The sequence below is a fragment of the Aplysia californica genome, unplaced genomic scaffold (genome assembly GCF_000002075.1).
Source record: "Aplysia californica isolate F4 #8 unplaced genomic scaffold, AplCal3.0 scaffold00455, whole genome shotgun sequence".
Taxonomy (NCBI): domain Eukaryota; kingdom Metazoa; phylum Mollusca; class Gastropoda; order Aplysiida; family Aplysiidae; genus Aplysia; species Aplysia californica.
Window position 1 is genome coordinate 151,683 of NW_004797725.1, and position 25,215 is coordinate 176,897.

General features: G+C 36.2%; 1 protein-coding gene across 1 annotated transcript in view; it reads left to right on the forward strand.

Moving 5' to 3' along the window:
• The window catches only part of aplC (adenylate cyclase), a gene marked incomplete in the record, with an annotated part of 160,694 nt that extends 147,426 nt beyond the window's left edge, over positions 1-13,268 (forward strand). The window contains 10 exon segments of the mRNA NM_001204659.1: positions 715-799; positions 2,264-2,380; positions 3,437-3,583; positions 4,550-4,725; positions 5,461-5,602; positions 8,321-8,434; positions 9,747-9,893; positions 10,668-10,869; positions 11,652-11,776; positions 12,751-13,268. Of these exon segments, the coding sequence (NP_001191588.1) occupies positions 715-799; positions 2,264-2,380; positions 3,437-3,583; positions 4,550-4,725; positions 5,461-5,602; positions 8,321-8,434; positions 9,747-9,893; positions 10,668-10,869; positions 11,652-11,776; positions 12,751-12,906 (1,411 nt within the window).
• Between the last annotated feature and the right edge of the window lie 11,947 nt (positions 13,269-25,215).

The following is a 25,215-nucleotide window of genomic DNA, read 5'->3' on the forward strand; positions in this document are numbered from 1 at the left end:
GGGGGGAGAAGTTTGCGAGAATTCACATCAAACACACGTAGGCGGAAACCAGCCATGTGAGAATTCTCATCAGTATCACTGAATGAGTTTATGTGACGACCATCAGTTGGCGGGTGCTCTGGTGTGGTTTACTTCTTCTTTCCTATCAAACATCTATTGTCCTTATCTCTCCTCTTTCTTTTTTGTGTTTGTTACTCTCCTGTAACACCTTTGGCACTTGTATGACCTTATTGTGTTGCAAGTGCCGTAAAACACTTACTAAAACAAGAAAGCTCATGAATGATTCAGTCTTTGCGTTTTATTAATGGGGAGAGAAAATTGCCATTCTTAAATGCTTTTTTTTAAACCCAGGCATGAACAGTCCTTTTAAGCAAAGCAAGGTGAAAGAAAAACTGCAATGGTCACTTGCTTTTTGTTTAGTACCATATTATTTGTAGAGCCTGACTTTGACGTCTGACACAAAAGAAGATAGACACTGCTGTTATAAACTGAACTGCACATTGCCAGTACTTTTTGTCTACACTTCAGTTCAGTTATTAAAAACTTTAAAGAAATTATGTTTTTGTTTGTGAAGAAAGATGATTAATTTGTTTCCTAGTTTCACCTTTAAAAAAATTAAAAATGTGTCTTTGAGATTATTTACACAAGCCAACGGCTTACTTTAATTCCTATGCATGTACTTTATATAAGATATTGGTTCTTTTCCTTTTACAGAACAGTTCTCATGGTGGCTATTTTGGCGTTTTTGTTTGAGGGCAACCTGCTTTTATTATTTTTGTGTTGTATGGAGGCTGCATCGGTAAGTTTGAGTTGGGTCCTATATTTGTGTTGGTGCATGAGGTAGGCAAAGCATTTTACATCACTGAAGTGCGCACTCTCACAGACACATAACGCATTGTATGCTTTTATTATATATATTTATAACACATGTACACACACACACACACACACACACACACACACACACACACACACACACACACACACACACACACACACCCAGTGGATGGTTGGTGGGTGCTCTGGTGTGGTTTGCTTCTTCTTTCTTATCAAACATCTATCGTCGTTTATCTCCTCTTCTTCATTTTTATATTTGTTACTCTCTTGTAACACCTCAAATCTTCGGCTCTTATATGACCTTATTGTGTTGCAAGTGCTGTAAAACACTTACTAAAGCATAACACACATCCATACACTCACACACCCACACCCACACACAAACACACACACACATACACACTCAAACATGTACACAATTTTCTTTAACCATCACACACATTAGCATAATATGCAATTAAATGTGTGGCAACGTGGTGAAATACGGTGCTCATCAATGTTATGAAGTGGAAGAAACGAATATTTTTCTGCTCGTTGACCAATTTTTATAGAATTTATTTTTCACCTCAACATCTTTTATGTCCGTTTAAGAATACTTCATTGTGGATTTGAAGGAAAAACTGTGATTAAAAGCACACAAAATGTGAATTTACAGTTTCCAAGGACAAGACAGTTTTGGAAGCCATCAAACTTTGGCGACCAGGTGACACCCACCTATTCCATTGCAACTATCTCGGCTTCTATTCAAGATAGATGGGTATTTTTTTCACCAAACGTAGGACAAATAAGCAAGCTTTAAGAGGAATTCAGTAGCTTCCTATTCCCCAAAAATTGATGAGTGCCTGATTCCACCATGTTGTGACACAAATACTTATTAAAAGTGTAGGCCTATACTCAAAAACAAACACATGAACTCATGATGCGCTCAGTTTAAGGCATTTTGATGATTATCCAACTTTTATTTACTTTTGTCCTAAAGTTTTTATTTATTTCATCTTGTAAAGTCAAATCTTTATTTTTTTGAAAATTTCAACTGCGGCTGATGAATTGATTGCACTTTCTGTCCGGATGTGAGATCTTGAGTGTTGACCTCTTCAATACAGTAAATCATAAAATCACACTCGGCCACAATATGTTACACATTGTGGTTATTATTTTACTTCACTTTAATTCATGAGAACATTCATGGTAGTTAAGTTTGATGTAAACTTTTAAGAGTCATTTGATGAAATGAGGCTGACAAGAAGCGGCCATATAAAACCTAAGTTTGAAAATATATTATATTATGTATAATTATTTTTCATTGTACTCACTCACATGCTTGCATCTCACAAGGGATCTGCTATAATTATTTACCATCTGTGTTATTATTCATTTTATAATTATTTAATATCCTTCCTTTGACGTCCTATTCTTTATTCTTCAGTGTTTACCAAGGTCAATGAGACAACTCTCTAATCGGATTTTACACAGGAAAGCTGTCAGTCAAACTTTTGCAGCGATATCTATATTATTAATTTTTATAGCTGCTATTCTTCCTATGGTAAGTTCAAAATTTGTTGTCATTATTTTGTAATCTTTAAATTTCAAGAAAGCCTGGAGGTTTGTTTTTGCACTTTGTTTTATTTTTTTTTAGGCACTCAAATGTGTCTTAAATTCAAATCCATTAAATAAAAATACATGACCTCCATTTCTTCTTCTCGTACCTGTGCTAGAGCTCGTAGGGGGTAATCAACTTTAAGATTTTCCCCTCACAATGCAGTTGATTTTACATACATAGTTGTTTTATTTATATAGAACAGAATCATCCCTTGCTTGAAAGGCAGCCTCATGCCATATTGAAGGTACTGTTAATATTTATACTGCCTAGAGTGGTTTCAGGTTTTGGGTAGAAATTGATTTTTAATTTTGCTCAGATAGCCTCCCAACGGGCTTACTCTTTTTGATTTTAGAACTGCCGAGTGATCTTTATCATGCAAAACTTTGACACGAGACGTCAGAAAGATTTTATCCTTATCGAAGATAACTATGTGTTCGACTCTACCTACTGTAGGATCAGGAGGTGTAAGAAACATGAGAAAGAACCTGACACTGATGGGAATCGAACTCCAAACCTCCAGGTTGACAGGTGTATAGGCCTACCATACCTGTTGAGCCACTGACCTATCTACATGTGTAAACATTTTAAAACTGTTTTTTTAGTTCTTAGGTTATCTTTGTGGTGACCTTTTGATTTTTTCCTGATCTTCGGAGGCTGGCAGTTTATCAACTGATTAGTTTGATGTTATAAATAAATGTATGGCAATTTGAGTCATGGTCACTCTAAGATGTTGCCTGAGTTTTATTTGTCAAGGAAAATTCATGCATGTGCAAGATTACCATGACTTACCCATTTATGAGCTTCTTTAAACAATTATGTAATCCACATAGTCTTTTTTGTCCTGGTGACTATTATGTGTATGTTCATGGTGACTCCTGTGCAGTTGTCTACTGCAGCACAGACGATGAAGAATTATCTCTCATATGAGGCTATGACATACTTTCTACGTGAATGCAATTAGCATTTATGGATGTCCTTTTATCTGTCTCCAAATGTCAGCTCAGCATTGCTGCTCCAAATCTAAAAGAGTGCCTGATAAAGAGGTATGGCAATCTGTCCATTGCCACCGTGGAGCAAGCCAACATCACTCGCAGTTCAAAGACCACAATTTGCAATCCTCATCAAGTCACAAATTCTTTTCCTGAGGTGGGTTGAAGGTCCTGAAGCAATTGCATCTTGACTAGTGACATGCTTTACAACTGAGATATTGACCCTGACTTCCATACTGCACCCAAGCATTACTCAGGCATGCTGGCCTGCATACTGACAAGCCAAATATTGTTTTGTTAGCTTTTTATTTTAACTGCAGCTGATGAATTAATTGTACTTTCTGTACAAATGTACAGTCTTCAAAGTCGACTTCTTCAACAAAGAAAGTCACACTCTGCAGTACGTTACACATTGTGGTCATTATTCTATATTAACTTTAATTTATGAGAAAATTCATAATAGATAAGTTTGATGTAAGTTTTATGAGTCGTTCAAGGAAATGAGACTGACAAGAAACACGAGGCAGCGTTGTGAAATCAGGCGCTCGCCAAAACAATGAAATTCAAGAAACTGTCATTTTTCTGCAGGTTTGGGAATTTTTTATTGAATTTTTGTTTTTTGGCTCAACACCTTTCATGCCCACATTTCTGTGTGGATTTTACTGAAAACCATTGATTAAAGGCTAAAAGGTGTAAATTTTAAGTTTCCACGAACTCTCAAGCTAAGGAAATAACTCAATTTTGGTGCCCATTTTTGCCATTTTCTCGCTAATTTGATCATTTTGCCTCTGAAACCAGGAAAAAAAACCCCACCTGCTTCAATCACCAGTATCTTAACCTGTATCCGAGATATATATGGAAATTTTTTTCATCAAAAGCAAGACAAATGAACAGGCTTTAATATGATACCAATAACTCCACATGCCCCAAATTTGACGAGCGCCTGATTCCACTGTGTCGTGACACAAATGTCTCTGTGAAGACTGAAGCCTTTTATTTTCTGTCAGAACCACTCAATAATCGTCTTTTTTCACAGAAGTTCAATGTACATGTTCTACCTATCAAACTGTTTTGATTTAGCTTTCCTTTTTAGAAAATTCTGTGATTGTGTTGTTCCTTTCAGCATTATCTGTTCTGCGTGGTGATTTCAATGCTGAGTACCTCTGTGTTCCTGGAGGCCTCAAGCCTGGTCAAACTTATCCTGACAGTCTCCATCAGTGTGGTGTTCCTGGTCCTCATCCAGCTGCGTTATGTCAACCTCTTCATCAACAGAGATATATTGCTTATGATTGACAACGGGTAAGCAAGGATAAAGGATTAAGCAATTCATGTGTTTGGTTAATTAATAAAACTCTTGCATGATGTAAGGATGAGCAAAACAAGAAAATAAGTATCCCAATTTTCCTGTGCTTTGTCATTTTACAAGTGCTCAAAGGTTACCTGCTATTTTGCCAGCTAGGTCAATACTTCTATTTGTCTCCCTGGTGGCCAATCACCATTATAATTCAGCTCTCCTTATTTTTCATGAATGAGGAGCTTCCTTTAAATTTTGTCTTACTTTCTTCTTTTTTTCAGCCACGTTTTTTTTCTGTTGTTCTTTTTAAAAAAAAATTCAACTTGTATCTTCTGACAAACAATCAGTGATTTCAACCCCTAAAATTTTCTTAAAGCTTTATGAAAAATATTAAATATTAATTTTTGAACGTACCAATGTACAGTGATCCATGATCTATTATAATTTATGATCTTGATGTATCCTTCGATGTACCAAATTGTCGTTCTCTACAACATGGAGTGCATTTGATGCATGCACCTTTTTTACCATCCCAAGTGGTTGGTTAATTTGTGTTCTTATACTATTCTGTTTACTTTTTTCAATGTTGCTACAGTCTTACTTTATTATAGGTAAAATATTAGGATTTTTGTACAGAATTCCAGTAAGCTGCGCTACAATTCTACTATGGCCCCGTATATAAGGTGCCTTCAGTTTTCTTTCTCTTGTTCTTCAAAAAAGTATTGTTGTCTTTTCAACAGCCTCCAGCCAAATGCATCTGTCTCTTGGATACCTCTGAGATGGGAAGCAATCATTATCATCGTTATGGTGGTCATCATATTATTTGTGCATGCTCAGCAAGTGGAGTCCACGGCAAGGCTGGACTTTATTTGGAGAATTCAAGTAAGATCATGCTTTTGTCCTGTCCTGAAAATGCAATTTTTTATTTAAACTCTTTTACTACTTTTAGGCCACACCACCAGACACTGGTGGCTTGTAAAACTGCCCGTATGCCTAGCCACTGGTGCAGTGCTGAGCGAGACCCTATCCCCAAACCAGCTCGCCTGGGACAAAACACACGTGGAAAACCATGTTTACAACACAGGACGTTACTGATTATTTTGAAGACCTTTTTGAATTAGATGCTAGTTATTCAACGAGGACTGCCATGAGTGGGATATGGAATGTGATTCTGACCATTTGAATGTTAATAATATAACGCTCAGGATATCAGGCAAAGGGGCACGGTCGCATAAGGAAGTCAGGGCTCAAAAGGTTGACTCCGTTTTATAGCCAAATTAAAAAATTAAAAGAATGATCTTTAAACACCTTCTAGTTTAAGATAATTTTACCTATTCTTCTATTAAAATCAGTATGAAATCAAGGGCAATTGAAAGGGCACTCTGTATTCAGTCGTTCATGATAACAAAAGTTCCAGGTGTTCATTGACTGACCTGATGTAAGACTAGATATACCATGTGTGAACTCAATGTCGCATTCATATAATTTTATTAAAGCATGAGTATTTACCATGCAAAGTTCATACAGCAACCTATAATAATTACAATGTATATTATGTAGGCTACACTCTGAGGCATTTTTCCGATGTAGAAAGAATACATAATGTCCATAGGTTTCTTTTGCTTGTATTAAAATAATTATTCAAAACAAGACAAGTATCAGGTTTTGACCTGCATATATGTATGGTGTTAACAACCGAAAGATGACCTACAAAAATTACTGTCTGATTGTACAAATGTATCTGTTTTTTAAATATGTGTTCCTTGTGGGTGTTTTGATGAATGTTATCTTGCTATTCAGGATTGCCCCCATGTCCAGAGAGACAGGACTGGTAGTATGAATCAAATGGTTGTGTGTCTTAGCATAATCATTGATCTCACCTACTGAGCATATTGGTTATATGTTTGCTTTAGTGCACCTGGTATGAAAAATAATGCATCATTTGTTTTTGCTTGGTGGTTATGATTGCTATTCTCACAGCTTTAGCGTTACAGTGATAAAAAAAAAAAGAGAGAAAATGGTATGAGAGAAGTAAGACCGTCCTGTGTTACGGGAATTTATTTCATGTACTTTTGTTAGAAGCAGAACTGAAGTCACATTAAAAATAGGTCCTGTCACTTTCAATATGTTACCTTATATAAGGTGCAGACAGATGACAGACATCAAGATGTCTGTATTTTCTTGTGAAACCCCAGTAGTAATAGCTGAAATGGGTGTCACTACTTTTGTATCACAAAGTATCCCACAATTTGCAGATTTGCAGTCTTGTATAGTCTCTCTCTATATAGTTACAGAAAATAATTTGCTCATATCTAGATCACATAAATGAAATTATTTGATTTCTGTTATCAAGCCATGCACATATACACTCACAAGCAATTAATGTGCTTTGACTTTGAACGCTTCTTCATTATCTAATGAATTATTCTATGCTCCTGTTTTCTGAAAAAGCACATGTCTCAGTTGTGAAAGATCGTGATAAAGACTAATTACTTCCAGCGAGACTTTGTATCCATCTTTGTATGTGTTTCTACTGTATAAGCTTTTTTTTTTTTTTACAACAGTCACTCACACTCAACTTAACTGTCTAACAATAAACATATTATAATATATTATGTACTATGGTGCACTGTAACATTCTGTATATACTCATGGTGTCCTGAGCAAGACAAAGATCAGACTTGCAGAAGCTGTAACTTAAATAGAAAATCCTGTCAGGTCTACCGTGTTTGTTTTGCAAAAAAAAGTATAATACTAGAAACTTACCTACTTATCTGGCTGTTTAAAAAAAAACCTGTGAGGTTTAACGATTAATCAAATAACTTGTGCCATAACTTTTTTACTTCTTGTCTCATTTGCAGATAAGATTTTGTCAAAATCAACCTACTTACTGCCTAGAAGCCTTTGGTACTGGATTAGACAATACCTTGTGTCCATAATTGTAATGCAGGAAGATGCCTTTTTTATTATGCTTATGGGTACTATTTTTACACTATAGGCAGTGTCTCTATTTTTAACAGTGGCCTGGCATTATTGATGTAAAAGTTATTGCTCCTATAAAATGTTTACTTTTCATTCATTTGAAACAGTACTCATTCCCTGACTCCATTTGTATTTTGTAGATGCTAGGATAAAGACAGATATGACTGCCCAAAAGACACTTTGTTACAATTGTGATCAGTCTGTTGAAAGGCTATAATACCATACCTTTTCTTCCATGACTTTACGTTTTGTGTACATTAAATATTTCGAGTTAGATTTGTTTTAATATAACATGTTCAGTTATAATAGCCACTAAAATGTTGCCTTTGTAGTAAACTTTATGTTGCACTTTAGCCAGTAAATTGTAGGCCTATACTTTTAGAATGTGAATTTATGAGAAAACTGGATTCTGTAGAAGTCTCACAGACTCTGACTTTGTGGAAAAAATGTTAAATCGGCATATCTTTTAGAATTTCTCTCATAACGCTTGAATTTGACAAACTGGATTTTTCTACACTGGAAATTGTGCTGTTTTGGTATTTATGTGATTGCAGAAACAATTTTATCAGCAGAAATGAAAAAGACTAAAAGTGTTAATATTAATTGTGAAATTCACAGGCTCAAGATGAGAAGGAAGAGATGGAGAGTCTACGAGAGTACAACCTTAAACTCTTGTCCAATATATTGCCATTACATGTAGCCAAGCATTTCCTCAGTATGAAGAATGATGGGGCAAGTATTTCTGTGATATGTTCTTCCATCTGGTGTATATACTTTTAAGAGAAAAAAATTCCTTTAGAGAAGGAAGTGCAAATCTCTGAATGACGGTTGACATCGCCAAAATAGGATGTTTTTTTTTTTTTTTTCTCAAATTAAATTTCTTACATTTATACCAGACTCCTTTTTATCAGAATAGGTTTGGATTTGATTTTGTCGTAGACGCTCTTCTAAACACAATGTAGGTGTCACTTTTGTTGTCATTTCACAACAAGATGATAAGAAAAAAGTTTCTGGAGAGGTTTGAAAAATTTGAATGGCCACCCAGATTTGAAGCAAGATAGTGATATATTTGTCATGATCATAATAAACTGCGTCCCAGCATCCAGTGGAGGACAAATTCTGCATTATGAAATAAATGTTCAAAGAAAAATAATTTAACTTTTGACTACAATTCTATTTGCTCTTTAGTTAGAAATTGTCATAGGAAAGAAGTTGTATTTTTCATTGGTTCAAATGCTTTGTTTAGGACACCTATTGAAAATTCTGGTCAAAGGCGTGCGAAAATTTGCATATTCTTTGCCTTTCAAAGTTTGAAAACAACATTGTAATTGCTTTTCCACATCCCTTTAAACAAATAGCCAAAAATAAATGTTTTTTGGTCTTTGTGAATGATATAAGATTGACTTCATACATGAGTTGCAGCATTTAAGAGCAGTGGTTTAGTTAAAATGTTTGTTATAGGTTCTACATGATATTATATATCTGAAGCTTAATGAAGTTTCCTAATAGGTTGAAGTGTTCATGAACCATGAGTATTGAAAGAGTTAATTGGCTCAGGGATACTGTGTATAAAATTAATCACAGAAGGAAAAAGTGGCTGTAATTTCACATTCATGTGTCTTTGTATATTTTTTGTTCGTACTTTGTAATTTCATTTTAGGGAAGGGGTAAAAGGGTTGGGGGGGGGGGGGGGGGGAGTGGGGAGACTTAAAGGTTGGACATCTGTATCTAACTTTTCGACTGTTTTTTGTTGTTATCAAATTTTGAGTCTGAGCATAGATGCAGATGCAATAAAATTTGGTTGCAGCAGGATAATTATAATATCTCTGTTTTTTGTATGACTATAATAGTAATATAATTTGAAACCATGCTTTTTTAAAATGGGATCATTAGAAACTTCGTTTATTGCAGCATTGCGTTTGTGTGTAAACTTGGAATAATGCATACTGATACTCCTCTTGCTGCTAAGCATTCCTCACATGTCACTTATCGCAACTTAATGTGAAAGTAAATAAATCGTTCTGTGTTCATGATCTTCTTTCAGAAACTGTACTATGAAGACATCAACAATGTGGGAGTAATGTTTGCTTCCATCGTGAACTTTTCCGAGTTCTATATGGAGTTAGAAGCAAATAATGAAGGAGTAGAGTGCTTGAGGCTGCTCAATGAGATCATCGCTGACTTTGATACAGTAAGTCTGTTGTGAAGATGTGTTGTTGCCAGTGTCATGATTAAGTTACATTAGGAACAAAATCACAGTTTTACTACATTTACGGAGAATGGTGAAATTTAATTCATTCGTTATATTTCTGTGTGATGAAAGACACTGCGGAGCTGATGAAGGAAAGTTGTACAGTGCATACTGTCAAAATACTTACCTTGTTTTTTGGATACTGCACTTTATCAAGGATCACTTTTTGAAACAATGACAAAAAATAAAGGCTTGTTAACAGTTTTAAGTTGCATGAACTGCATGCTGAAGACACAATGTTAAGAGTAGGATAAATTAGACTTTCTGTTTTGGTTTACTTGTCAAAATATTTATTTTTTTAAACGATACTAGAATGTCATTCATTTCTAAACAAGAAATGTTAGAAAATACATGTATCATTCTGTTACCTCCTACTTACATTATATTGTAAGTGTTTCTTGTTGTGTTCTTTCCTTATAATATGACTTTTGTCGGGAATGACTACTTCCATTTACTTGGAGCTACATTCTGTTTTTATAGTCATTCTTCATTTCTTGCGCCAGTCCATACATCATAAGGTATTATTATAGTTAGAGATACTTTTTTTTCTGTTTTCATTTGAAGATCTTATCAAGCTTAAAAAGATCTTCGCCTCTGTATTTTTGCAGCGCTGACTTTTTCTGATGCTTTCTAGATTCAAATTCCTTGAATGTATGGACGCATTATGTTGTTAATGCTTTTTTAAAAATTGTATTTAATTTCTCTTCTGTTCAGTTGTTAACCCATAAGCGCTTCTTTGCTGTGGAGAAAATAAAGACAGTGGGTCAGACGTACATGTGTGCATCCGGGCTGACCAGCCGCACCAATTTTTTGGACATGACACATATCCTAGCCCTAGCGGACTACACTTTTGCCTTGAAGAACCAGCTGGAGTACATCAATGAGAACTCTTTCAACAACTTTGTCATGAGGATAGGTGAGTTATCTCGGCCATGACTCTGTGTAGGAGATGCTCTCTGGCAGTGCCAGCAAATGACTTTCTTTGTTCTCGTTCTCCTCCCTTTTCTTCTCTTTATTATCTTTTTCTTGCTCTTTCTAGCTCTGTTCTTCTATTTCTCTCTTTCATCCTTAAAAAAAAAATTGTTATTATGAATACTGTTATTAGTATCTTTAATGTAATGGTGATGATGGAAAATAATACGGCTACTATTTTTTTTATTCGTTAAGATATTTATTCATTTTAGAGAATATTAATTCATTTATGATGAAACTTCTCATCCTTTTCGTCAGTAGGCCTATCTTTGTTATTATTATCATTCTCACCACTTTTACCTATATCACCATCCTTATTGTAGTTGTCTTCAGAAGTAATATCTAGGAGAGTTTCTGTAGAAGTAGTTAGGAATGTATAACAAAAGGAACATTGTTTGATAGTATTTTCACGGGGAACACTACCTGCCAGCAAAAATCACTTTTTCCATATAAAAAGAATTAAATTATGATTAGTAATAAAGCTCTACAGCAAGTCTATGCTTGTTTTTTTTTCAAGTATTACAATAGTACTATAGTTTTATCTCCCATCAATCTTGATAAGAAGATCCATTGATATCTTGTCTCATCATCTATGAAAGGAGGCTGGTTGTGGTTTTTGTGAGTAAATTTAATACAGTTAAATTCAAACACCATTTTTGTAAGGGTTTTTTTTTCAAGTGTAGTGTTTAGACCAAAGTTGAAGTTATTCATCCTACCCTTGAACAGGTCTCAATATAGGTCCGGTGGTTGCTGGAGTGATTGGGGCCAAGAAACCACACTATGATATCTGGGGCAACACTGTTAATGTAGCCAGTCGCATGGACAGCACTGGAGAACCAAACAAAATCCAGGTAAGACAGTCTGAAAAATTGGCTACCACTGATTGTGGTTGAAAACTGTAACCTTAGTTTTTCAAGCACTCTTGCAGACCTGTGGATTATACATTTTGTTTGTCCAATTAGGACATTTTCTCTGCTAGCTCCTAATGTCCAGAAGAATAAGTGTAGCCAAAAAATGTGCAGAAGTGTTCTATAGCAAGTGAAAAGCAATGAAACTTTACATATGCATCACAGCTTTATTCTTCTCGCTTGTCCTTTTACAATAAAGATTTGATTTCGGCATCTAAAAGTGCTGCTTTCCTCAACTATGTGATTTTATGATTATCTGCTTCATAATCAATCAGCTGATATCGTACTCATAATGTTATATTTATGTCAATGAGAATGGATTCAATACTGTCTTTGTGACCTTTCTTCTTTTATTGATCTTTCATTGTCACAAACACAAAGTGACGCTTGACCTTTGATTAATTATTATCTAGGTTTCTCCTCATTAACCAGAAGACAACCTTTGTTTTTGAAATGGGGTCTTTTTCAGGTGATGTTGTCTTTTATAAAGTGATGAAATAAGGAGGTTTAGAGACAAGTAAAAAATCAGAACCCAAGTCTAAAAAAATGTTGAATATTCTATCTCAGTGGTCTTTCCTGTTTGTTTTTTTAAATAGAAATAATGGTGCAAGAACTTCAGGTTCTCATGACAGGAAAATGTATCAAATATTTTTTGCGATCCATGTTTAGATCTTTTATGCTGTCTTCTTTTTGATATTTTATGTGTCCTATCCACAGAGAAGGATCAATCATCTCATTTATGAATTTTGCGTATTTTTCATGATGAGATTATTAACTTAACGTTCCTTTGCAAGTATTCTAATGATACTATTGATTCCTAGCTGCAGCACAAATTTGTGCTATCTAGAATGATTTCTATGCGTATTTGCAGGTATTTTAAACATTTTTTGCAGCCAGTTTCACGCATCCATCCCCAGGTGACTGCAGAAATGTATCGCATTTTGAGCAAGAACAAGTATTCATTATCTCCTCGAGGACTTGTAAGGGTCAAAGGCAAAGGGGACATGCACACATTTTTCTTGGATGCAATGCCTCCTGGTGCATCATTGGAGGACATGCAAACTTATGACTGATCTGAATGCTTGCTGATGTTTGTTTCTGACATTTTAGACTGATGCCAAGCCTAAGATAAAATGTTGATGCTTTTATAATAAATAAACTCCCCGTTCCCTTCTCCGTTCTCTTCTATCCCTGTTCCCTTTCCCCTCATTGGTATATGTGAAGTATTTATTCTCTTGTGATTAAGAGCATTCCGCAGAATATTTTCCAATGTTTTATTGTTTACCTGTGATGTGTTATCTTTTCCCTAACTGCTTTTTTTACTTTTCTTATTTTGCTTTTTGGTTGTATCAAGCGAACACAATCTGGAGCACAAGTTTTGTTTTGGAATCATTTCAAAAATTGAAGAGCTTTCAAGGGATATGGAAAAAAAAAATTCAAGTTGGACTTTCATTTAGCATGTATTGCTCTGTTTCTTGTTTAAGGGAGTTCAATTTCATTATCTAGTCGGGGTACTGTGTTTGGTAATTTATTGTCTTTAAAATAATGTGATGTGATGTGACTGCTGCACTCAGTTTAGGCACTCACACTTTGTTCAGCAAGATTTCCTGAGAATGACATGACAATAAACTGACTAGCAAAAGAAGCTACAATCTACAGCTGTTGCTTTCAAATACCAGCTTTAAACTCAGATGGATACTGTTGGTAATTTAACCAACAAAACTTGGCTACCTTTAGAGACAGTTCTTAAGAGAGGACTACCCTTCTTTATTCGCACAATGTTTCTGCCTTCAATTTTAAGGGTGAACAACATTTCACATTTCCCTGTCTTTTTGTCTACAAATCTGGCATCAGATTCTCTTTGAATGAATGATGTATTCATTAATAGGTCTAATAGTAACCAATTTTTTGTCTGTAAATTATAAAGGTGAGTCAAGAATTTGCACCATTTTTTTGTTTCAAGAGGCAAAATATTCACAATCTGAGATGACATTTTTATATGTTTCTTGAAGACCTGTTATATTGGGAACAATATATTGTTATTGTGATGTCCACATCTTTCTCAAATCCATCCTTTTACTTGAGAGACAAGGAAATTAGATTCCTTGTTGTAAAAGTCATCTTTTTGTTCTTTGAATTCACAGCTCAGACTGTATATTGCCGGCAGATAAATTTTGCCCGTTGTATCATAACTTGAATTATATGCTTTAAAAACACTTTGTCCATTACAGGTAGAAGAGTTATGTGGTTTAATTATAAATCTTGAGCCTGATGTTGCTTTGATAGCATCATGCTGTGTTTTGACTTGTTGGCTCACATTATTTAGTTATTATGACTTTGATTTCGATAAAACCAGATTCTCTCTGAGACTTCCCTACCTCTGCAGTCATCGCTTTCATTTTGATGATTAAATCATGTATCATTCTCACTCTTACCTTTGCCACTTTCAATGACTTCAATAACAAACAAATCAAGATGAAACAGATTGTCCAATAGGTGGTAACATTTGTTTTTTTAAGCTAGTCTCTTATGCCACTGGCTGTTTTAGTTTATAATTACAGTGTTCTCTATTTGTAGTCTAAAAATCAACTTGTGTCCTCACCAAGTGTATAATTTTATGTTAGCATGGGCATCTGTGGGTTTCACAGTAATATTTTATTATAAATTCTCATTACTTTATTGTTGCATAGGTCTAATGTCATTATTGCTTATGCCTTTAATAGTATTGATTGTGCGTTTATGCACTGAGTTCAGTTTGTGGGCATCATCCCACCTGATCTCAATGGGTCACTTTAAGTTCTTTTGGCTGGTGGTTTTGTTCCTCAACAAGATCCCAGTATGTTAGAATTTCTTTAGTGTTTGGTCACTCCCAGCGCTGGTTTAAGGGCATTATAGTAATTTGCTTGCTTTTTATTCTGAATACCTTGAAGCATTTGTCTGGCACACAAACCTGTTCGCACATGTCAGGGTACAGGAACTACATCAGTGATATATGAGTTGTCATCTTCTTTTTGTCTGCTCAGGGTAAGACTCCTTGTCATGTCAATTTTCAAAGTGGTGTATGGCGGAATCTTAGCTTACTGAGCAGGCATTTTGTATTTTTGGCCCCCAAAAAATGCAAGCCACCTTTGGATGTTAAAATTATTTCTATAAAATGTAAACAGCTAAAGGAAAAACAACACTGACTTCCATGGAAATAAATTATGGAAAGACTGCTCAGCTCAATACAATTTTTAAAAATGTTTCCTCAAGCTTCCTTGCATGCAGTGTAAAGGCTGCTATTCTCCTTGCTTTATAGGCCAATTACCATGTGGGGAAAATATTATTGCGAGAAGCTCATTCGTGCTTGTGGGATTTATTCATACAGCCTAGGTTCATCTGAGGGACAGTGTCAGAGCTTAAAATATTTACAAAAACAACTGAATGAAGTTGAATCTTTATTTAGAAGTGACTAGGGTTGAGCATATTGTATTGTTTTTAAAACTGTCCCATATGGTCTTATGCCAGCTGATCAAGCTGAGCAACAGTCCTAATGTGGCAACACTGTTTGTGGTGTATACCATGTAACCTTAAGATATATTATATATTACTTCTTTCTGTTTAGCCCCCTTGCTTCAATATAGATATATACATATTATGTTGGTGGGGGGTTGGAGGGCACCATTGGTAGGTCCCACTTCTTTACTTTCCCTGTATTGTTTCTGTCAGTCTGTCTTACTTTTTCCCTGCACTAAATGACCATTGTTGTGTCGATGTGCATCTCTTTACTCAAACAAACAAACAGATCAATGTACCATATTATTTAAGCCGTTCCCTATAGTTTTGTTGAAATAGCAGATTTGCTCAGTGGAACATTGAGGAGACAGGTAAAAGTGCATTTTTGTTATAGTATGCTCTCATAAAATACGCTCCAAAGAGTCCAAGAGGGGTAATGGGGGTAAAAAACTGATTTCAAAGTCGCAAATTTAGTACTCTTTATTTTTTTTTAGGTAGATGGTTTGGACATGGTGCCAAGTGTAAGTAAGAGTATTACTTTTTTATTTCTAAGTTTTGTCTTTGAAAGAAAGGAAGACTCACTGACCTGGCTTCCTGTGTAACTGACACAAGTGTCACAGGCATAATAGCAAAGAGTATTCAAATGAGTATATCAATCTGTGAAAGTGCTTGAAAGGTTATTTTTTGTTTTTGATTTTCTGTCTTTATATGACAAAAAAACAAAACAACTAACACAGTGACTGTGATTATTCTCAACCATCAGACTTCATGTGACTTTTTCCAGCTAAAATACTTGTAGATCCATGTGTTCACTATTTTGTGAGCTTGTATATTTGTTTCATGACAGCCAGTCCAGATTACACCTGTTTGATTAACAATGGTTTTTAATTGTGTTGGTTTCTTTTAAGACTAAGTTAACTTTATCCCCGCTGTGCCTGGCCAGTTCATGCCACATTGAAAACATTTCTACTCGAAGTATGTCTTCTTTCCATACTTGGAGAATGTAAGATAAATATGTGTGATGAAAGTCTCTGATCCGCTTTGCTTGGCTTTTTTATTGAGTTTCCTTCTCATCGTTCTCTACATTTCATGTTCTTCCGTTTATTATCTTAAATAACATTCTTTTGTTCTATCTTCTTCTTGGTTTTGATCCAATGAACCCAGGTGCCCATTACACTGTTCTTTGACTTATTGTGACACACGTCCCAAGCTCCATCGCCCAGTCAGATTTGTACACTGTTGTAAGAAGGATTCTTACCTAGGATTAAGGAACGTGGACTGGTTCCATTTGAGATGGTCATTAAATAAGAGGGCCTACCTCTAAAATTACATAACTGTGTTGAAAGGAGTGTTAAATGAGTTCAACAACAAAATGCAGGTATGCAGGGTTTCAATGGCTGAAATTATTTTTCAGTAATACTCTGTAGTGTTTACTGTATGTCTGTGAAGAGACTGCCAATTTATACCGATTATGAAAAGTATCAAAAATATCTCTGAAATCAGTGTAAGTTGTCATCAATTTCCTCATGTGTAAATCCAACGGTACATCATAATGAAATTGAAGTAATTCCTCAAGTAAATTTAAAATAACCTTTAGATCTCCCAGATATCTTTTATTTTGAAGGTGTTCTTCAAGATGTATATTATTTTTATTTTTATGCTCACTGAGTGGGTTTGTAATGTAACACACAATACTGAACTCATTTTCCAGTTTGTATCTGTTGTTCGTAAGTTAGATCTATACTTGTTGTTGTTGGTTGTTTTTGGGGGGTTTAAAATAAGATTTTTACATAATAGATCAAATTGTCACTCATTTTCATATTGTCCCTCCAGTTTTTGCCCTCGGAGTTTGTACCATGAATAACACTTTTCTCCTTATATAGCTATTGACTTTTGTAAAAATCATTTCATGTTTTGTAAAAAGTATAGATTGATAGCAGTGCAGCTCTCAGATACTAGATTACATATTGTGAGTCCTTGTGTACCGAGTGAGGTCTTGATGAAAGAAAAAGCGTTTCATTGGTGAATTCCCCTAACAAAAATGTCTTGAGGTCAATTCAGGTTGAAGGGATTTTTGCTTGTACTCATTGAACTCTTCACCTGCAAGCAATGTTGGTACACTGAATTGTTAAACAAAAGCATTGCAGGAGACTCTTCCCCTTATGCAACTCTATAACATTTTGCTTTGTATTTTCCTGTTATCTGACAACAGTCGAGGTGCAAGGCGTCATGGAAGTGTATATGAGGCACGTTGGTGAAATCAGGCACTCTTCAAAATTATGAAATTGAAGAACCAGTTTGGCAATTTTTATTGAATTTTTGTTTTTTGCCTTAAGACCAGTGTTGTCCAATTAAGAACACATTTCTGGGTGGATTTTACTGATTAACGTTGATTAAAGGCACTTAAAAGTAAGTTTTCGTTTCTACGGACCGTTCAGCCTATGTAAATAACCAAACTTTGGCTGCCATTTTCTCGCTGATTCTACCTTTGAAACCAGTCGACCCCACCTTCTTCAATCTCAAATATCTTGACTTCTATTCAAGATAGATGGGCAATTTTTTCACCAATAGCAAGACAACTGAACAAGTTTAAAGATAATACCAATGCCCAAAAATTAACGAGCGCCTGATTCCACGACGCCTTGACACATATTGTATATTTTTTAGTGGAACACATCTTCCAGCAGTACAGGACACACTGGGCCCTGTGACACAAAATGTGGCCAGCCTCATTGACACTACGGGAGAAGCTGTACGAGCCAACAAAACAACTGAGCATGACAGCTCAGTATATGATAGATACCAGACTTCAAGTGTTATGCGATCAAGAAGAAGTTCTATATTTTTAGCAATAGAATAACGTCAAAGCAAATTGCTGACCTACTGATAAGATACACATCAGACTGGTAAAGGGTTTTCCTGCAAATAACTCCAATTAGAGTGAGATTATTTTTCCTTTGTTAGAGCTTAGTGCTCAAACAGTTTTGAGCAAATTGTGCAAGCTTACATGTACGGCATGATTTGAAAAGATCCTTATTTTCAATTATTATTATTAAGACTGTTTGCTGCAGAACATTTTTTTGTTCAAATCAGAGGGCCACAAAGACAGAGAAAAGAGATTGATCTCTATTGAAAAAAAACCCCAACCCCCCCCCCCCCCCCAAATGTTAAAAATGCAGGCTATCTTTGGTCATGATCCCGTCTCATTCTTAAACCCAAAATATACTCTCCCTCTCCCTCCCCCTTTCTCTCTACTCTCTCTGTCTCTGTCTCTGTCTGTCTGTCCGTCTATCTGTCTATCCGTCAGTCTGTCTGTCTGTCTGTCTGTCTGTCTGTCTGTCTGTCTGTCTGTCTGTCTGTCTGTCTGTCTGTCTGTCTGTCTCTCTCTCTCTCTCTCTCTCTCTCTCTCTCTCTCTCTCTCTCTCTCTCTCTCCTGAAGGTATGCAAAGATTTTGTTGTTTTAAATGTACAGGTGATGTATGTGTGTACAAATTTGCGTGTTTATACATGTGTGTATTGTCTCTATAACTTGGTTGTATCAGTTTGTTCTTATCTGTCTGTCAGCCGAAGACATAATTTTTCTGACAGTTCTGTTGAGATAAAATGACCTTAGCAGTCACATTAAAACAATGTTGAACATTATAAGATTTCTATGTCTTTGACAACCAGACAAATTTAGGCAATCTCCCAGGTCCAGGATATGTGTCATCTTGTTTCCAAAGTTGATCTAATCATTAACTGTCAAATTATTTTTTTTAAAAACTACAGACACTATTCTTGCATATAATGTTAAGAGAAATACCCCAGAGCTTAAGGTTTAAACCTATTATAGGACCAGGCCGACTTCTGTTTGTTGATAGTATTCAGGGAACCACCTTCCAAGATAGAAAAATAATGAACATGAAAGTGTAGAGTGGTAACTTAATTGATACCCTACATGAAAAGATTTCTTGACCCTCAAGATAAGAAATATTGCCTCAGGAGGTTGTATAAAACTGCCAGTTCATTTGTCAAGTTTCTTTTTCCTATACTGTGCTGTACAATAGTTTTAGTTTGAAACATGACTTGATTTTTCTTTTCTATTATCTTTAGTTTTGATCGGTTTCATCATTCCCGGGTCTTGGAAGGGTGAAAATATCATTTATGTTTTTTCTCAATATCATTTGTGTTATTACACGTTCATAAATACTGCCTTACCCTTGTTAAACATGTTGCACTTTTGAGTCATTTGTAACCCTGAGATGACAATTTGGTTAAATGATATTTGTCTGTTCGTTGATCTCGTCACTGGCTACAAATAGATAGCTATGCTCCCAATTTATCAGCCTCTTACTATTCTATTCTTATGGCATAATTATGCTTTTATACTGTGTTCACACCTCCCTCTACATTCTTATTATCATAGGGATATGTTTTTTAACTGAGTATTTCATTATTGATCTGTAAATCCCCCATCCCCACCTCTCCCAAGTTTTATGTGTGTGCATGTGTTTTAGTGTGTGTGTGTGTGGGGGGGGGGGTGTTTGTGTGTGTGTGTGTGTGTGTGTGTGTGTGTGCAAGCATGTGTGTGCAAGTGTGTGTGTGCAAGCGTGTGTGTGCAAGCGTGTGTGTGTGTCTGATGTTTGTTAAAAAATTCATCTGTCTACATGTATCAGGCTGAGAAGTAAAGGCTGTATTTATCGTAAGAGTTTAGGATGTATGAGGAGAAAATGTAAAAATCTTGTTGCTGATTCATAAGCCATCTGTGTTGTCATCCTTCATTTCTTGTCTAAAGTATGTGCACAAGCATATCAGTATTTTGTATCCCTGTGTCCGAATTTATAAATGCTGAGTAAAAAAAAAAGCATATTCTCCCCAAGTGATGCAATCATTTTATATAAAGAACACAATGTCTTCTGTTATAGTGTACATCCCGTGTATGTAGTTTAAAAAAAAAAAATGTTTATATCTGTGCTGATTGCTGGCTTGAATTTTCAGTATGAATTTTTATCCTCTTATTCTAGATTTGTGTCTGGAATTAGTTTCCAAGTTGCTCAAAATCTTCACGTGTTTGTATTTTATTTCATATATGTCTTGGCATGCCTTCAGCCACGATTTGTGAGAGTCTATTGCAGAGGTCAGGTATCGGGAGGTTTTAATTTCTATTAATCATGAGCCACTTGTGATAATAGTTTAATGTTTGATTATTTGAAATCATAATGTATTGTGGTAATGAGATGACGTATTTATTGATGTCCTTTGACTAAAAGACTTATTGTCTTTGACAAAACTAAATGTTTTTAAAAATATCGTTTTGTTTTTGTTGTAATCCCTCATTCCCCCCCCCCTCCCCGTCATCCCCCCCCTTCCTCTCCCCCCTTTCCCCCTTTCCTATTCCACTTTGGATTTTCTTTTTTTTTTCAGGCAAGTTGTTCTCCTGGTGCTCATTTCCTTCTCCTATGTGGTGTCTATTTCATGATCCTGAAGTAACAGTATTGACTTCTCAGTCACATATAACTCTTTGCTAGACTCAGATAAGCGGGTGCGTGAGATGAGAATTTGTGATACCAAAGAACCTATGATGACTATGTGAGGGCATGTGCATTTTAATGTTTGCTTCAACTGAGATATGTGTTGATTCATAATTATTTGTTTGCTTTTGTGTAAACCCTTTTCTTCTGCTGATAGCTAGCAGCATTGACAATTGCTTTAGGAACATGGGTCAAGTGTTTGAATGCTTGAGTATTACATGTTCTTGGGTTACATTACCTCTTTATCACCGGCAAGGCGCTCCCTGCGGCTCGCGGTCGAAAGCACCGTGCCGGTGAGCCGTTGACACTCCGGCAGATTCTTTTAATTTTACGACGACTTCGACATCAAATTAATTTTTGCCGAAAACAGTTCTCTTTTATCTGGATTTCAATCATTAGATGAAGAACTATCGAAATAGGTTCACTTGTTTTGATGTAATCACCAATTTAGTGACGATTTTGTCATTTTTATATTTAGTACCAGGGGCCCCGGCATAGTGGGTTTACCCCCCCACGGAGATAGAGTTACATGGCAGTGTTTGGCTTCTTTTCAGTTTAAGATGAATGCATATAAAAAATCGAACCAAGAGAAGCAAGCCTGTAAAATATGATAATAATTGTGTTAATTCATTTGTTCAGTGGGAATGTAATGTGGAAAATAAAGGATAAAGGGCCCGTGGATTCATAATGAGTTTATCACAATCACTGACAATCCTTCCTGTCCCAAGCTGAGTAGAGATATGTATACTATCTCTCAGTTTCTTCTTCTTTCTGTGCGTGTAAATCTGTGAGCTATTTTATTGATTTGATTCACCATTGTGATAGGGCCAGGTTTTTTTGGTAGGGTTGGGGGCGGGCGGGGGGAGGGGGGGGGTACGCTGTAATGTTGGTAAGGTTCATCCATAAGAATCTTCCAAATTATATCAATATTGACTCCCAGTTCTTTAGCTCATGATATTGATGACCTGTTTAAATGTGTGACCTTTGAATTCCTGCATTGTGAAATTTGAATTACATTGTTATCCCATAATGGAGTATATTTTTTACACTTGTGTGAAGCAACCTTACAAAAGAATCTTTAACGTGTAGTAGGGAGTTCAACTTGCCCAAAACAAACTTTGAATGAATTTGAAGGAAGCTTTCATAGTAGATATGATGAGTGATGGGATTCAGCTTTCGACCTGACAACAAGAAAACGTTTTGTTGTTAAAAGGGTACTAAAATTTTTCTTTATCTCTCATGTAAGCAAATATGAACTCATTTCAACTCAATTTACATCTGGTTTCATCACCTTTGAAAAGAACACTACTTATGTTTTATTTTCTATTTGCCGAGAAAAGTACTGCTACCAGATCCCTTTTCTGTGCCCAACGGGTCATAGCCTTGTTTAAACTTTAAGCATTAATTTACCATTATTCACCTAGCACATTCAAATGATTAAAACGAACAAACAAACAAACAAGCAAAAACTTCCTGACCCACGGGCTGTCTAACTGATTATATGAGTCTGGCAGTATAGTAATAATCATGGCATCGGTGTCTCCTTTAGCAGACTCGTATGTCATTATGTCACTGTACATGTCCCTGTGTATATCATTATGTCACTATATCATTAGGCCTACTTCACAGTATATGTCCCTGTGTATGTGTCCCTGTGTATGTCATTACGTCAATGTACATGTCCCTGTGTATCATTACGTCACGTTATCATTATGTCACTGTGTATGTCCCTGTGTATATCATTACATCACTGTATGTGTCCCTGTGTATATCATTATGTCACTGTATCATTATGTCACTGTATCATTATGTCACTGTATCATTATGTCACTGTATATGTCCCTGTGTATATCATTACGTCACTGTATCATTACATCACTGCATGTGTCCCTGTGTTTATCAGTACGTCACTGTATCATTATGTCACTGCATTTGTCCCTGTGTATATCATTACGTCACTGCATGTGTCCCTCTGCAACCTCAAGCTTGTGCTTGTGCACGCTTGTCTAACCGTGGCCAGAACTCTATTTGTGTGTGTGTGTGTGAGTATGTATGTGTGCGAGCGTGCGTGTATGTGTGTGTGTGTGTGTGTGTGTTTGTGTGTGTGTGTGTGTGTGTGTGTGTGTGTGTGTGTGTGTGTATGTGCGTGTGTGTGTGTGTGCATTTGGACATTCCAACAAATCAAAGTGAAATAAAATATGTTTTTTACACAGCTCAATTTTACAGCTTTTTTTTCACTCTTGATTGTGTGTTGGCATGTATTTTTTATTACTTCTGAAGGCACCAGGGGACGTGGGTTCCAAGTAATGATCAACATCGGCTGGTATTTAGCTGTTCTTTCAAGAATTATTTTTCAGTCTTTTAAAATCCTAGGATTCTTAATCGTATTTTTAAAATCTTTCATATTTTTACAGCTGCTCTTTGGACACTAGCCTCGAAAGGCATGGTAAAAGCAGCCTAGCCCGCTTCCTAAATGTGTTCACCCCCCTTGTCATTACAAGTTAGATTAGTAATTTAGTTGACAGGTTATGTCAACTTTGTCTGGCAGAGCGAACTCAAGCTTGTGCAATACTCCTCCCAGATGAAGGTTCTTAATATTTTTATTATCATCATCGTTGCGAAAGGAATCGAATTGAGTTGGAGGCGAAGAGATCAATTATTATTTATCGTAGACACTTCATGGTTTGGTATTCCAGTGAGAACAAAAACCAAGAGAAAGAACAGGCTCTAGGTCTGTGATGCCATGGACAAATCAGAGATCGGCGGGGATCAACGGTTTTAAAAAAAATTTAAAATTTAAGCGAAATTAGACTGCAGTGCCCCAGCCTGCTATCTAAAATGTGTCGATGCGGACGGGACGTAAATAGATCTACATCACCATCAGGAAACACGGCCGGTTAGAGTGAGGATATATTATATAATATATATATATATATATATATATATATATACACACACACACACGACCTCGCCCAGTTACACGAGCGGTTCTAGCTGTTGAGAAGTTCTTTCTTTCTTCCAGCGCTTTCTTGCCAGACTTGGTCGTCGCTTCAGACACTATCATTGCAAAATTCGGAAGTCAAAAAACGGGTTATTGTAGGGACGTGCTGTGTAAGGTTTGCTGTTCTCTCACGGTTTGCCCTGTAATTAAACACGAATTATTGTAGACTACATGAACATTGGTAGACGACCGTAACACGAACACATGTAGATACAACCACAATCAACTGCCCACTCCTTCTGAAAAATCACGTCCTTGCTGAAGGGTGTAAACAATGTCTTTAAATCTTGCTCCGGTCTAGACCATTCCCAACTCCCACCGCCTCTGGTCATAATTAAAACCACGTACCTGTCTGTTGGACTTTTGCCGATTGCACAGACTTGAATGAGTGTCCACGAAAACCTACAATATATAATTTGATCATTGTTTAAGTTCTAAAATTCAATCATTGGGGCCCCAATGCTTGCACGAACTTCATAAGTTCACATTTGCACACCTTGCAATGTTTAAAAGCAAACATTTCCAAAACTTGTAATTGTTCTTGAAGGTAAGCACTATACCAGCAACACACCTTGCCTTTACTTTATCCTCTTATTCTTCCGTTACACACACACACACACACACACACACACACACACACACACACACACACACACTCACACACACACATACACACACACACACACACACATTCTCTTTCTCTCCTAACGCCATAATGCGCACGCAGGACGCACACTTGCACACACACACTTGTACACTCACACTTGCACACACCCACACAAACACACACACACATACACACACACACACACACACACACACACACACTTTATCCTGAAGTGAAACACGTCTCAAGTGTTAGGTTTTGTTCTTGGGTATTGGCAGATAAGGATTATAGCTGGCTCTGTTTAGAGAACCACCACAATAGCCCAACTCCAAGACACTTGACTGGAGTGCAGAAGACTGGGATTTTAACCCTCTCCAATTCAGAGCATTAATACATGATATTGCTGGGTTTTTTTCAAGTTTAATGATTTAGAACCCCTTAAAGTCGTAGGCTCCTACTGAACGTTCGAAGGTTGTAAAGAACACAGTTCCAAGACAACTAGTTCACCCAAAAGTCTGAACAATGATGTTTAGGAACACTGCCACTCTTACACCCATTTCTTTTTTCTGTCGCATTCATCTCGTTCTTCTTTCACATTCCATGATTTTGAGTTTTTTTAAATTTTTGGGTGAGTTTTTCGACTTGCTGGACTGAAATAAGCTTCTTGCCCCAACTGGTCGTGTTTAAATCGCTCACCTCACTTTGGCCATAACACAAGGTTGTATATCATGTATGGTCTTTTTAGATTATGATTTATTTGTGGGGGGGG